Source organism: Paramisgurnus dabryanus, chromosome 3 (assembly GCF_030506205.2).
Source record: "Paramisgurnus dabryanus chromosome 3, PD_genome_1.1, whole genome shotgun sequence".
NCBI lineage: Eukaryota > Metazoa > Chordata > Actinopteri > Cypriniformes > Cobitidae > Paramisgurnus > Paramisgurnus dabryanus.
Genome location: NC_133339.1, coordinates 9291816 through 9303905, shown reverse-complemented (window position 1 = coordinate 9303905; position 12090 = coordinate 9291816). Strand labels below are relative to the sequence as shown.

General features: G+C 33.8%; 1 protein-coding gene across 3 annotated transcripts in view; it reads right to left on the bottom strand.

The window, feature by feature from the left end:
* The window catches only part of LOC135734288 (uncharacterized), a 113073-nt gene that overhangs the window by 77596 nt on the left and 23387 nt on the right, over window positions 1-12090 (bottom strand). For all 3 annotated transcript variants that reach the window (XM_065253216.1, XM_065253217.1, XM_065253218.2), the window contains exons 12-14: window positions 2921-3055; window positions 2552-2635; window positions 345-443 (exon numbers count right to left, since the gene is read on the bottom strand). In XM_065253216.1, coding sequence (XP_065109288.1) covers window positions 345-443; window positions 2552-2635; window positions 2921-3055 — 318 coding nt within the window. The remainder of the gene's footprint in view (window positions 1-344; window positions 444-2551; window positions 2636-2920; window positions 3056-12090) is intronic.

Below are 12090 nucleotides of genomic sequence, written 5' to 3'. Positions count from 1 at the left end.
ATGAGAAATATGCTTGTAAGGAACATTTTTACCGGTTTTGTGAATTAGGGATGAGTGCAATCCAGTTCCGCAGATCGTCATCTTTTGAAGATGCGGAGTGCAGCCGGTTTAGTTTTATCTTTGAAAGCCGAAAGATAGCACTGTACACTGTTGCTGGATCCCAAACCGCCTACTTCCATACTATATAGTACGTAAAGTAGCGCTTTTTACGAACTATATAGTATGGAAGTAGGCGGTTTGGGATCCAGCATGTGTGTTTGTGCTAGAAGTGACATTTCTTTTTGCTGAGTTTACATACTTATATTTAGTGTTTGTTTTAAAAATTTCCAAAATATTTTTTATACCTTTTTCCCTTTCCAGTGCCATGATGTAGAAATACATCATTACTGCAGTCAGCAATAACATCATTGTAGACCATACTGATCTCCTGACCAAAGGTGAACCTGAAGAAAAAAAGTTTGTCTTTCAAAGGCAAACTCTCTAAAATCAAACTCTCTTTAAAATCAAGATCAACATTCACCAAAGAAACATGGCAAACAATTTACAATAGTGGTCCATTTGATAACATAAGTTAACTACATTAACTAGCAATGAAGTATACACCACCTATTAGTCTTAATTTAAACACTTACTAATACATTTTCATCAAAAGTTGTAACTAACATTAGTTAATGCACAATGAACTAACATAAACAATTGTATTAGCATTAACTTATATTAACAAAGATTAATAAATGCTGTAAAAATATGTTTATATTATTTATATTCATTTATTTCTCGTTTTAAGTTTGTTAGCTAATGCATTAACTAATGTTAACAAACTTATTATAAGAAAATTAACGTAAATGTAACAGAGACCAGCTAGCATGTAAAAGCTGTATAGTAAACCTAAAGCACCTGAGTCCCATGCCAGACAGATTGTCTGTCTCTTTCAAAGCAGGATCATGTAAGACCAGGGGCCCGTTTCAGAAAGGTGGTTAAGTGCAAACTCTGAGTTTGTTAACCCTGAAATAAGGGAAACTCTGAGTTTTCCGTTTCAAAAAGGGAGGTAGGTTAAACCTGAGACAGCGGGGTAAGTCAAGCCTGTTTCAGAAGGAGAGGTAACTTATACTCAGAGTCTGTTTCCGGAGTAACTTACTCTCTTAACGTAACCTGGTCGGGAGCAGGTTTTATCCTGTAAACTCTGAATTTCTTGTGGTCTCCTCCCCTTTTTAGTAGCGGTGTTTAGTCTTGTTAGTTGCTTTAGTACATTCATTCATTGTGCACATTTTTATCATGTACACTGTAAAATATTTTTAGTTTTTAAGTTATAAATAAATAGCCAGTGCAAACCATTTTAACTTACTACTTTATATATTTATATATTACACTAAACTTTCAACTAAAAAATTAAAACAGTAAATTGAAATGACTTGTAAAGCTAATATGATATACTTAGGTGCATAGATCGTCTTAGTGACTAAAATGTCATGTAACTTACTTTTATAGAGAATCCTGTAGATGATGATGTTGCATTCATTTGTAGGAAGTTAGATTTATGTCGCGAGAGGATTTTGAGACCCCGAGTGGTTTTTTGTCATATCCACTTACATTTATGTGAGCGAAATTATTATTTTTTTCAGTCATTTTAGATATATAAATATTCTTATATGACTAATATCAGTCTTTGTGGTGCTCTTACATCTATACAGTTGCATTGACACTTCTTATGTATCCACTCGTCATTACCGCTGGTCTAGTGGGTAGTGCTGTATGCACTAGTTAGGGCAGGCGTACTGTCGGCGATCGGAGTTCGAATCCCGCCTAGGCCAATTTTTGTTTTATTCATGACAAACATTTGTAAAGTTCGTAGCCTTGTATGACAAAGTATTATGTTTAATTTCATTTTTAGCTGAGCTGCTGTCATCTTTTTGTCCATGGGATTGCATCTGCATGTAAATGAATATAATAACGTACAGTCCTCAGTTTATTTACTTCGGATATTTTAACTGTGAAAAATTAAATGTACGCATTTACTAGAGTAGCAATTTACAAAAACAACTCTTTTCTTTAAAATATATGCTCGTAGTTGCATTACACTTGCAGTAACACCTTCAATTTTAGTAGTAAAAATGATTAAGACCTCTTTGTCACGTGCTGTTGCCATGATAAATCGTAATATCTGAGCTCCATTGATGATGGCTTTTCATTGTGGCTGTGCACGCGCTTAACTCAGAGTCAACCTCTGAGTCGATTGAACTAACTCAGATCCGCTGTTCTGTAACCGAAAACTCAGAGTTTCCTATCTCAGAGTAAGAAACAGGCCCCAGGTACATAAAGTGTAAGTGCAACATGTCATAAATATCCACAACAACTGAACACAAATGATCATACTGAAATTACTGAAGAACTGGAAATATTTCAACTCTAATTCAACAGAACATTAAAAACCACTAAGATAAGAAAGTGATGATGACTGATAATGAACAAAGCATAAATATTAAAGGTTACATTATGTCGTGATTTATTCCAGCATTTGTAACAGAGATCAGATGGCAATTCAAACACTTACATCCCATCTTTTGCCCACATGTAACATTCCAATTGTAATTGGTTGTTGTTGTTATCACAGGTAAAACAGCAACAATGAAGAAACCTAAGAACAGATGAGTTTACTAAGAAAAATAGATGAACTGAGAGTCACAGATAAGACAATACATCAGTCTCAATGCACAATGTGTCATTATTGCTGCATAAACATTATATTTATGTCAAGTTATACCTGAGGAGTTTCACCAAAGCCAATTAACATAAATTGTATACTGCTGTATCCATATTACAATATTTCTGTTTTTATTTGATTTGGTTTTAAACATAAATGCTGCAATCATTTCATTACACAAAATTAATGAATCCATATAGTTTATAAAATTGAACTCACCTCCTCCGGCTGATCCAAACAAGTAGAACAGGAGGATAAATTGTAATGAAGGCAGAACATCACGGATTATAGCAGACAGAAGATTAAATATTTTACTTATCCTTTGACTTAATTTCCCAGAGATTCTAGCCAACACTATTTGAAAACAAAACAATCAATAAAAGCATTGAGAGTTTAAATCAGTTTTCAAGTAATGTCATTGAAGTTATTCATGGAAGACTTAAAGATTTAAAGAAAGGAATAACATCATCATCATAAAATTCTTAAAAACAGGATTCAACTAATTCCCCAAATTGATGTTTTTGCAGTATTACAGACATGAATATTATTAAATCATCTGTTAGAGGAATCAAACTGTTAAAATAAATTGTCTGATTAGACCCTAAAATTTTATTATTTCCTAATAAATGTAATACAAAACGACTTAATAAAATATGAATTTGATTAATGACTTTTCCCTATCAGGTAAGCATCAGGAAATCAGGGAAACAACAATCACTTTATAAATAGAGGTTGGTGGTTTTTAAAACAATGTCTGAACAATGTTGGCACTTTAAATCTTCCGAATAAAATGAGTGATTATTCTCTGAATAATGAATACATGAATAAATTAAACTGATTTTGTGGATAAAGAAAATGAATAAAGGGAATCGAATGAATTTAAATGAATAATGTATACAGCTATGATTTGATTAATACTGTTTTTTGGATACTCACTATCACTAAACTAACTCAAAGATAACTATCATGATTGTTGGCAAACATCAGCGATGCTTTAAACACTGTTGATCACAATATACATGTACCAGTGGCGTGCCCCCCCTTTTGTCTCAAAATGCAATGTGTTCCTCTCCAGTAATAGTAAATAATAATTATAATATATTATAAATATTATAATAAATACCAATATGCGTTTATATACAACTGCCACTAACAATAATAATACAACAAAAATATATATAAATATTTTTTTCCTTTGGCAGAGGTGGAGCGGTAGGCAGAGTTTCCTTAGCAGCACGTATACGCAGCAGTAAGCCGCAAGTGTTCAGAAATACTGTAGCTACACGAGCAGCAGGTAAGCTAATACGGAAAATATACATTTATCCTGGTGCTACTGTAAAGGTTGCGACAGCATTCGAGTTATGCTTAACTAATTGGTAAAACTCGACTTCCGCTGCTTTCTGAAAATTACGTTTAATTTGTTTTCATCCAATGTACATCCTCGTGTTATTAGTTTGGAGAAATTCATCAAGTGAAATGAAATCTAAGACCATGTCTATCTCTAAATTGTATCTTTGATTTCATGGTAATGCTTTACATGAAGGTTCGAAATTAATATTAATAAATGCTGTATAAGTTCATTATTAGGTTCATGTTAACATGTAGTTAAAACCTCTTACTGATCAAATATCATGGGCGGCATAGCGACTGCTATGGAGGACTACAAGAGTCATGCAAAATGTAATAAAGAACTTCAATATTTAATAACTACCTGGGCAATAAAAATAGCAAATTAATAGATTTGTTTAAAAAGTCATGAATTAATCTATAAAAAATAGACAAAGTTACAAAAAAGTCATTATGTAACATTTTATTAGGCAATAAAAGTGAGATTATAAAAATAATGTAGAAATGAAATATTAATCCATTAATAAATAGTTATAATAAAATTAATTAATATAACAAATTAATATAACAATTTACAAAAACAACATAAAACACTCAATAAGTTAATCATTTTAAATTGCAAATGGTCAAATGAGAAATGCAAATTAGCTAAGGCCAGGTGGATGTAACAAGCTCGCTGATAGGCTCTAATTGGGGAGACCGGGTATGATTGTAACACTTTTTTCTCCAGCACCTAAAACTACCTTTTTATTTTAGCTACATGTCTGAAACTTTTAGACAATGTACCCACATTTGTCTACTACAAATAGAAACAGTTTAAATTTCTACAACTATGTCACAGACTTTTTGAGATGACGACAAATACAAGATGGTCCTTTGTTACAACCTACCCCACTACTGGGGTAGATTGTAACACATACTGGGGTAAGTTGTAACAGGTAGACAAAATGCCCAAAAACTGAGGGTACTTCAAGTGTTATGCCACAACAACAGTTTTATTTTAAATGAATAGCTGCAACAATAAAATATGTGTGAATATGGGGAGTGTATGTCTATATTGTATGTGTTTGTGCATGAATTGTCTTGAATTTCTAAATAGTTCCATGCAGACGACCCAGAAATCTTCCTCATCTGAAGAGGAGTTATCAGCCTTCACTCTTTTCCCGGCAGTTTATTTTTACCTTCTTGTTTTGGCTTTTCACATGGTGTGAAAATCACAAAAATTTTCTTATTTGTATGTAAGGGTATGGTTTCCAAACACGTGTTACAACCTACCCCATCACTGTCACCCATTGTTTAGCTAGCTGTATTAGCATGGTGCTTTGAAATTAGCAGAAGGTTGATACACCATTCTTTACTAGAGAAACTGAAGTTTGACTTGATACAACGCATACAACATTATGTACAACAGTGGAAGTGCTAAAAAAATATTATCTTGTTAGTTTTTTTTACTTTCTTAACTCAAAATTAGATTTTCTGCTGTAGCTTTAGGAGAGATGGCAATACAGAACACCTCCATGTAGGATCATAAAGGAAGTCTGAGAAAACTGAAACTGTCACATGACTCCTATCTTATCCCTGATTACTGGAATTGGTAGTGTTACAACTCTCCCCGTGTTACAACTATACCCGGTCTCCCCCTACGTCATGCACAGATTTATAGATCTCGGATGAGGACCCAAAGAGTCACGGAAAAGCTAAATAGAGAGGCTAAAACGAAAAAGCAAATCGAATAGCGAAAAGAATAAGGAGAACCATCGGGAAAATGAAAACAGAAATGTTAAACGGAAATGCCCTTTTAAATGCCTAATTTAAACCAGGGCCGGGTCTACAGGGGGGCTGGGGGGGCATTGCCCCCCCAGATTTTCCTTCTGCCCCCCCAAAAATGTCCAGCCAACCTTAAAATAACGGAGTCTCTTTAAACAAAAAACGTCTTCTTTAGGTAAGCGCTAGCGTTTACAGCTCCCACCCACTATAGTCTGATTTGCTGATTCAAGCTTTGGTGTCTTTTCAGCAGTATTTAAGTCACAGGAAAAGTACTACTGTTCTCTATGACGGTAACTAAAAAAAAACGCATCTTTAAAATATATATCAAAAACAATGCAATTTAGTATTACATAAACGTAATAACCCAACACATATTAAATTAAAACTTTTTTTTTATAGTAAAACATGCCCAAAATAGCCCCTTATCCTTTCTTAGACTCACCTCATTATTTATTCATGCAAATACAACAGCCAATGGCAAGTCTCCAGCAGCATTTAATGTGTTTGTTTTAGACGTAGTTCTGTTTATTAAAATTAGAATATGCAGTTTGGTTGTGGCATACTATATAGTAGATATAAATGATATAAGATGGTTATACAATAAATATACAGTATTGTAACAGCTGAGCATCGCGTGCAGTTTTAAAATCAAATTTTAGCGGTTTTGTCTTCGTCATTCATCATCAGCTCATTCAGCTCGCGTTTGAGAAAAACTTCACACGCAAAAATCTACAGACTTTTAAGTTCAGGAGGAGCTTTCACTCCGCAAGGTCATCGTAAGGTAAAACGTTGTATTTTATAATGTTGCAATGCGTTGTATTATAATATCTAATTTGCTGTGATATGAACAAAGCAGTGTGATTTATCTTTGGTCTCGTCGCAAATCACACTTACAGTATTTTAGGGCTTGTGCTTTTGTCTGGTGCTGTTATAGGCAAACAGGATAACCTTTGACACATTTGTCATGCATGTCAAATTGCTTACATGATGTTTCAAAATATATTATTTAAAGCGTTGTGCTTTGTTGTGATATTTGAGGTTGCTGCAGCAGCATGTATGATAGGGTCAGGAATTAATGACAATACAGCTTATCACATTGAAAATACATTATTTTAAATGAAGAAAATGTTTGAGAAGTGGAAATAAAGTTCCTAACAAGTGTTTATTTAGAAGGCATATGTTGGGTAGGGTAGGTATAAGAATGGCTTTAATTTATCTATAATTAAAATATTAGATTAAATGCAGTGTAAACATTAATAAAATATAGCTATATGTACAGCTTTATATTTATATCACCTGCTTGCCTGATTTCATTAATTGTGACTAAATGTGTCAAACTAGTGTAATCATTATAACATTATAAATCATTAATCTAATTGCATCTACTTTTAAAATTTGAACGTGCAAAATGACATATAAATTGCCTTTTATTATAAGACATGCAAAGTAATATTGGATTGAAACATCCATAATTTTAGTGTATGAATCATTTTAGTCGAGAAATGGCTGCCCACCCAAAAATCCTGACTGCCCCCCCAGTCCAGCAAGCCTAGTACCGGGCCTGATTTAAACCTGTATTTGTAGTTCAATTTATAAATCCAGTAATTTTTTTCTCTTTTTAAATCGCTTTTTGAAATACATTTTGAAATTCCATTATTTAATTAAGAATTTGTAAATGCAATTTAAAATGATTAACTTATTGAGTGTTTTATGTTGTTTTTGTAAATTGTTATATTAATTTGAACTATTTATTAATGGATTAATATTTCATTTCTACATTATTTTATAATCTCACTTCTTATTGCCTAATAAAATGTTACATAACGATTTTTTTTTGTAACTTTGTCTATTTATTTATAGATTAATTAATGAATTTTTAAAAATATATATTAATTGGTATTTTTATATAGTTATTAAATATTGAAGTTCTTTATTACATTTTGCATGACTCTTGTAGTGCTCCATAGACTGCAGCCTAATTCTTGTTGTTTACTTTTTAATTTACACAACAAACAATACATCATCCCAGATAGCAGACGGACTCTGTGGCCTCATGATGGCACTGCTGGCATGCTGCCGGCAACGGCATGCAACATGTCAGCCAAGTATGGGCCAGGTGTGGCAATGATGGCACTGGATCCATGATGGCAGATAACATTTGGGCCAGTTGTGGGTGGGAGGTATGTGGCCCAGATCAGTGTAATGATTGTGGCCTAGATCAGTCTAGTGATTGTAAGCCACATTTGAAATACTGTGTTTTATAATAAATAATTATACGAATTGAAGGATTTTCAGGCTATCTTAATCTTAATGTTAATTTAACCTTTATTAAATAAAATGTTAGTTTTCTATTAAAAGAAGTTAATATTGGAAAAAAATTATGTTTGTCTACATTTTAATCACATAAACATGCCTTCAGATCATGTGTCAAGATTATTTTGTTCAAATGACCCTGAACTTCCAGAAGATTTTTTTCTGAATTTAAAAGTTTCTATAACGTTGCTTTGAGAAGCACAGTGGATTGATTCGATTTAAACTTGCTTTTGCGCGATTTTCATTGTAGCAGGAGTTTATTCCTGCTGAAGATTTCTGACTTCAATGACTAAGTAAAACTATCATTGTGTACAATCAGAAGTTAGATACTGTAGAAATACACGATATGTTTCACTGTGCTTTTGCCTGCCGAAGTGTTAAAAAAGATAAAATCTTTGTGCCAGTTAACCTTCGCGTTACGTTTAGGATGCGCAGTTTATTTATGCAGTGCAACAAGAACCTACACGCGGATGACATCAAAGTACTGCGAGAACGACTGGAATGATCATGGGCAGGATTCTGATTTCAAATCGCTCTCGTGGTATTTTAACGTCATCCGTTTGTCAGTTCCTGCAACGCAGCATTTCTTCGAACACCTTGTCAGAAATGATTGAGATGGCCAATCAAATAAAAAAATGCGAGTGCCACTGGCCAATCACATAACAGCAGACAAGCTTTCCTGTTAACGCAAGCCGAGCGGCGGCCAATCAAATTAACCAATAGGCGGGGTTACCGTCAGGACAGGAGTAACAGTTACGCCACGTCAATCAATCATACCGGACACAGATTTCAAAGGCAGAAGGATGAAAGATAACTAGTAAGTACCTGAACTTAAATATTTAAACTTTTTCAATCATAAAAATGTTTTGTTTATGGGGCGGTTTCCCGGACAGTGATTAGACTAGTCCTAGACTTAAACACTTTTAAGAGCTCTCCAAACTGAAAACAACTTCTTGCACTGACATATCTTAAAATACATCAGTGCCCTTTGTTTTACCTCAAAATGCACACAGGTAATGTTTTAAGTAAGGCATGTTTGTTAAAATTAGTTATGTTTCCTAATTAAACTAAGGCCTAGTCCTGGATTAAGCTAATCCTGGTCCGGGAAACCGCCCCTAAATGTCTAACAAACGTATAAAGGGATGCAAACGTTCACGTGATTCATGTGTAATGTAATCCGTTATATTGTCCGTGTGACATAAATTGATATTAAAGCAACACTATGTAGTTTTTTTACCTTTAAATAATGTCTCTAAAATTATTTCAGTGATAGAACAACTTTTAACTGGACAAATTGTACTGTTGCTGCAACCTGAGCAGTCTCCTAGCTGCTACAAGCACACTCTGAAAGTGGAGGTGGAGGGTAGAGCACCCAGCCCCGCCCCTCCCCCTGCCTGCAGAAGAGTGTCTGATAGCAGGCACTGTTGCGCTTTTCAACCACATGGGGGAGCTGTAAGTCATTTTTACATGGAAACTGCATAGTGTTGCTTTAAATTAGCTGTTTTCTATGAGGTTAAGAATTACTGTGATCATATTATAATGAAGTAATCGAACTTGGTTATCTGGTCTTCCTGATGTTAGAACATCTATTTAAAAAATTATATTTATTTGAAAATGTATTTCTGTAATGTTTAATTTTATTTTTTTGTGAAAGTGTATCAGGTCTGTGTTCAAGACCTGAAGACTCTGGAGTGGGACATAAGAAGGATGATGGGGTGTATATTCCAATAGACACATTAAGGTAAATTAAATATTGAGGCTCATGTTTGCATCTTTGTGTTTATATATCAAAAGATTGCTCTATAAGGCTAAATAGTCACATTGTGATTTCAGTGAAAGCTGATAAATACAGAGGGCTGGACAGTGGTTTCATTCATTAGGTGAGTAAGAACTGACCATAGCTTAACATTACTTTAGTTACCCGAATTGCATTGTTGAATACAAAGGAAAATGGTAAAAATACAAATATTTTGAATATATGGAATACTGTGAAATAATTTTCTGTTAATCATCTGCTGTGTTTGCTTCAGGTAAAGAGGTGAGACAATGATGCTGACAGGACAGGAGGAGGTGACATTCAGGTTAGTGACAGTACATCAGGGCCACCATTTAATTTAATGTTAATTTGTTTGCTTCCAAAATCAATACTTGACAAATCTTTAGAATTATATCTGCAAAGCTGAATTTCTCATAGGTGGATAAAGTATGACAGCAATTGTGAAGACCTTAGAAGTCGTGCAGTATATGGTTCTTCTCATAAATTGTTGTTTACTCACTCCTCTTTCATTTATATTGATTTGACTTAATTTTCTTGGTAAATAATAATGGGGATATTCCTAATATAATATATTTTAAGTACATGCTTAGAACATATCTCATTTGCTCATTTGCTTTGTATATAAATGTTAAGTATGTCTTTAAGGTCTAAGCTATGTTTCATTTTATTTAGACATTCAGCGCAGACATTTTCATCCAAAGCAACTTGAGGAAGAAAACAGAAGCAGTTCATCCTAAAAGGTTCATCTTCTAATTCTCTATCTAACTGTCTGTTTTGAAGTATATTTTTATGCTTTTAATTACTTTATTTTATGGCTTTTGCTTCATAACAATTATTGATTTGCTTGGTTGGTTTTCTTTTATATAACAGTGGGCTGCTGTAATGTTTACATATGGAAAGAGGAGCTGAGAAGAAAAGAGAGGCTGGAAAGCGGTACTTCTTGTTGAGGACAATCCTGAATAGGAACACTTTCTCATACACATAGATTATTATTAGTGCTTGATTGTTTGTTTCATTTTTATTAATTGTATTATTTTATTTTTTCATTTTATTTGAAATTACCTAAGTTAGATTCATGCTAATACTTTAACTGAAACTTGTATCTTTGCTGGCTGGCTGTTGAGTTGGTTTCAAATACACATGAAGTTTCTAATTAACTAACTTTTAAGTTCAGTTTTGTTTAAACTTGTATGTACATGGTAATTCATTTAAATTTCAATTCATGCTAACATATTAATTTCAATGAAAACTTCTGTATTTGTGTATAGCTGGTAATTTGGGCAAACTACATTTCACACATTAATGTAACTGTCACAAAGGTTATTTTAATCATCAGTTTGTTCTAAACTTTTGTTTGTTTACTAAGGATGAAATTGCTTTGTAATTTAAGTTGTTGGTGTTAGATTCATTCCAATAATGTATTTGAACAAACTAGTATTTTTGTTTATTGCTGGCAGTTTATACTAGAAGAGTTTTAACACATACAATGTTGTAGTGTTATTGACTTGTGTGTTTTTGATTAATAAAAAGGCAAACAATTTGAAAGTAATTTTTCATGTGATTTATTTATTAATATAATTTGGGCAAGATTAGGCTGAGTTATGGCTCAGTTATGGAAGTTCTGGTTAAATGCTGGTTTTAATATGGTTGACCTATGGCTGAGAACTGGTACTGATGTTAGAACCTGTTCTGGCCCAGGTTTGGGCCGATTATGGGCTATTATCTGGCAGAGACATGGGCCAGTTATGGCCCATGTGTGGGCCTTGTCTGTAATTCCGAACTGGGCCACTGTAGGGCCGTCATTCTTCGTTGTATGTGGGCCAAGGAAAAACTGGTTGTGTGGGGCGGAGCTGGGCCGGAACAAAATTGCTATGTGGGATTAGAAAGGTCTAAGGCTCAAGGGTTTGGATTTGACCTTTATTTTATTTTTAAAAAGTTATAGTAACAGTAAGGCATGTAACCAATCGCTCGCTCGTTCCTCCATCAGCCAATGACTTCATGGAAAATATTGATTGACAAAACATGTAGGCAATTATATAAAGAATTCAACGATCTCTGTGTGACTTTGTGTGTTTGACTTCATGCTGCGCTGCAAGAACTGAGAGACAGATGACGTCAAAGTACCACGAGAGCAAGTCAAAATTAAACTACTCCGTAAGATTTCTTGAAGAGCTCTCGCGGTACT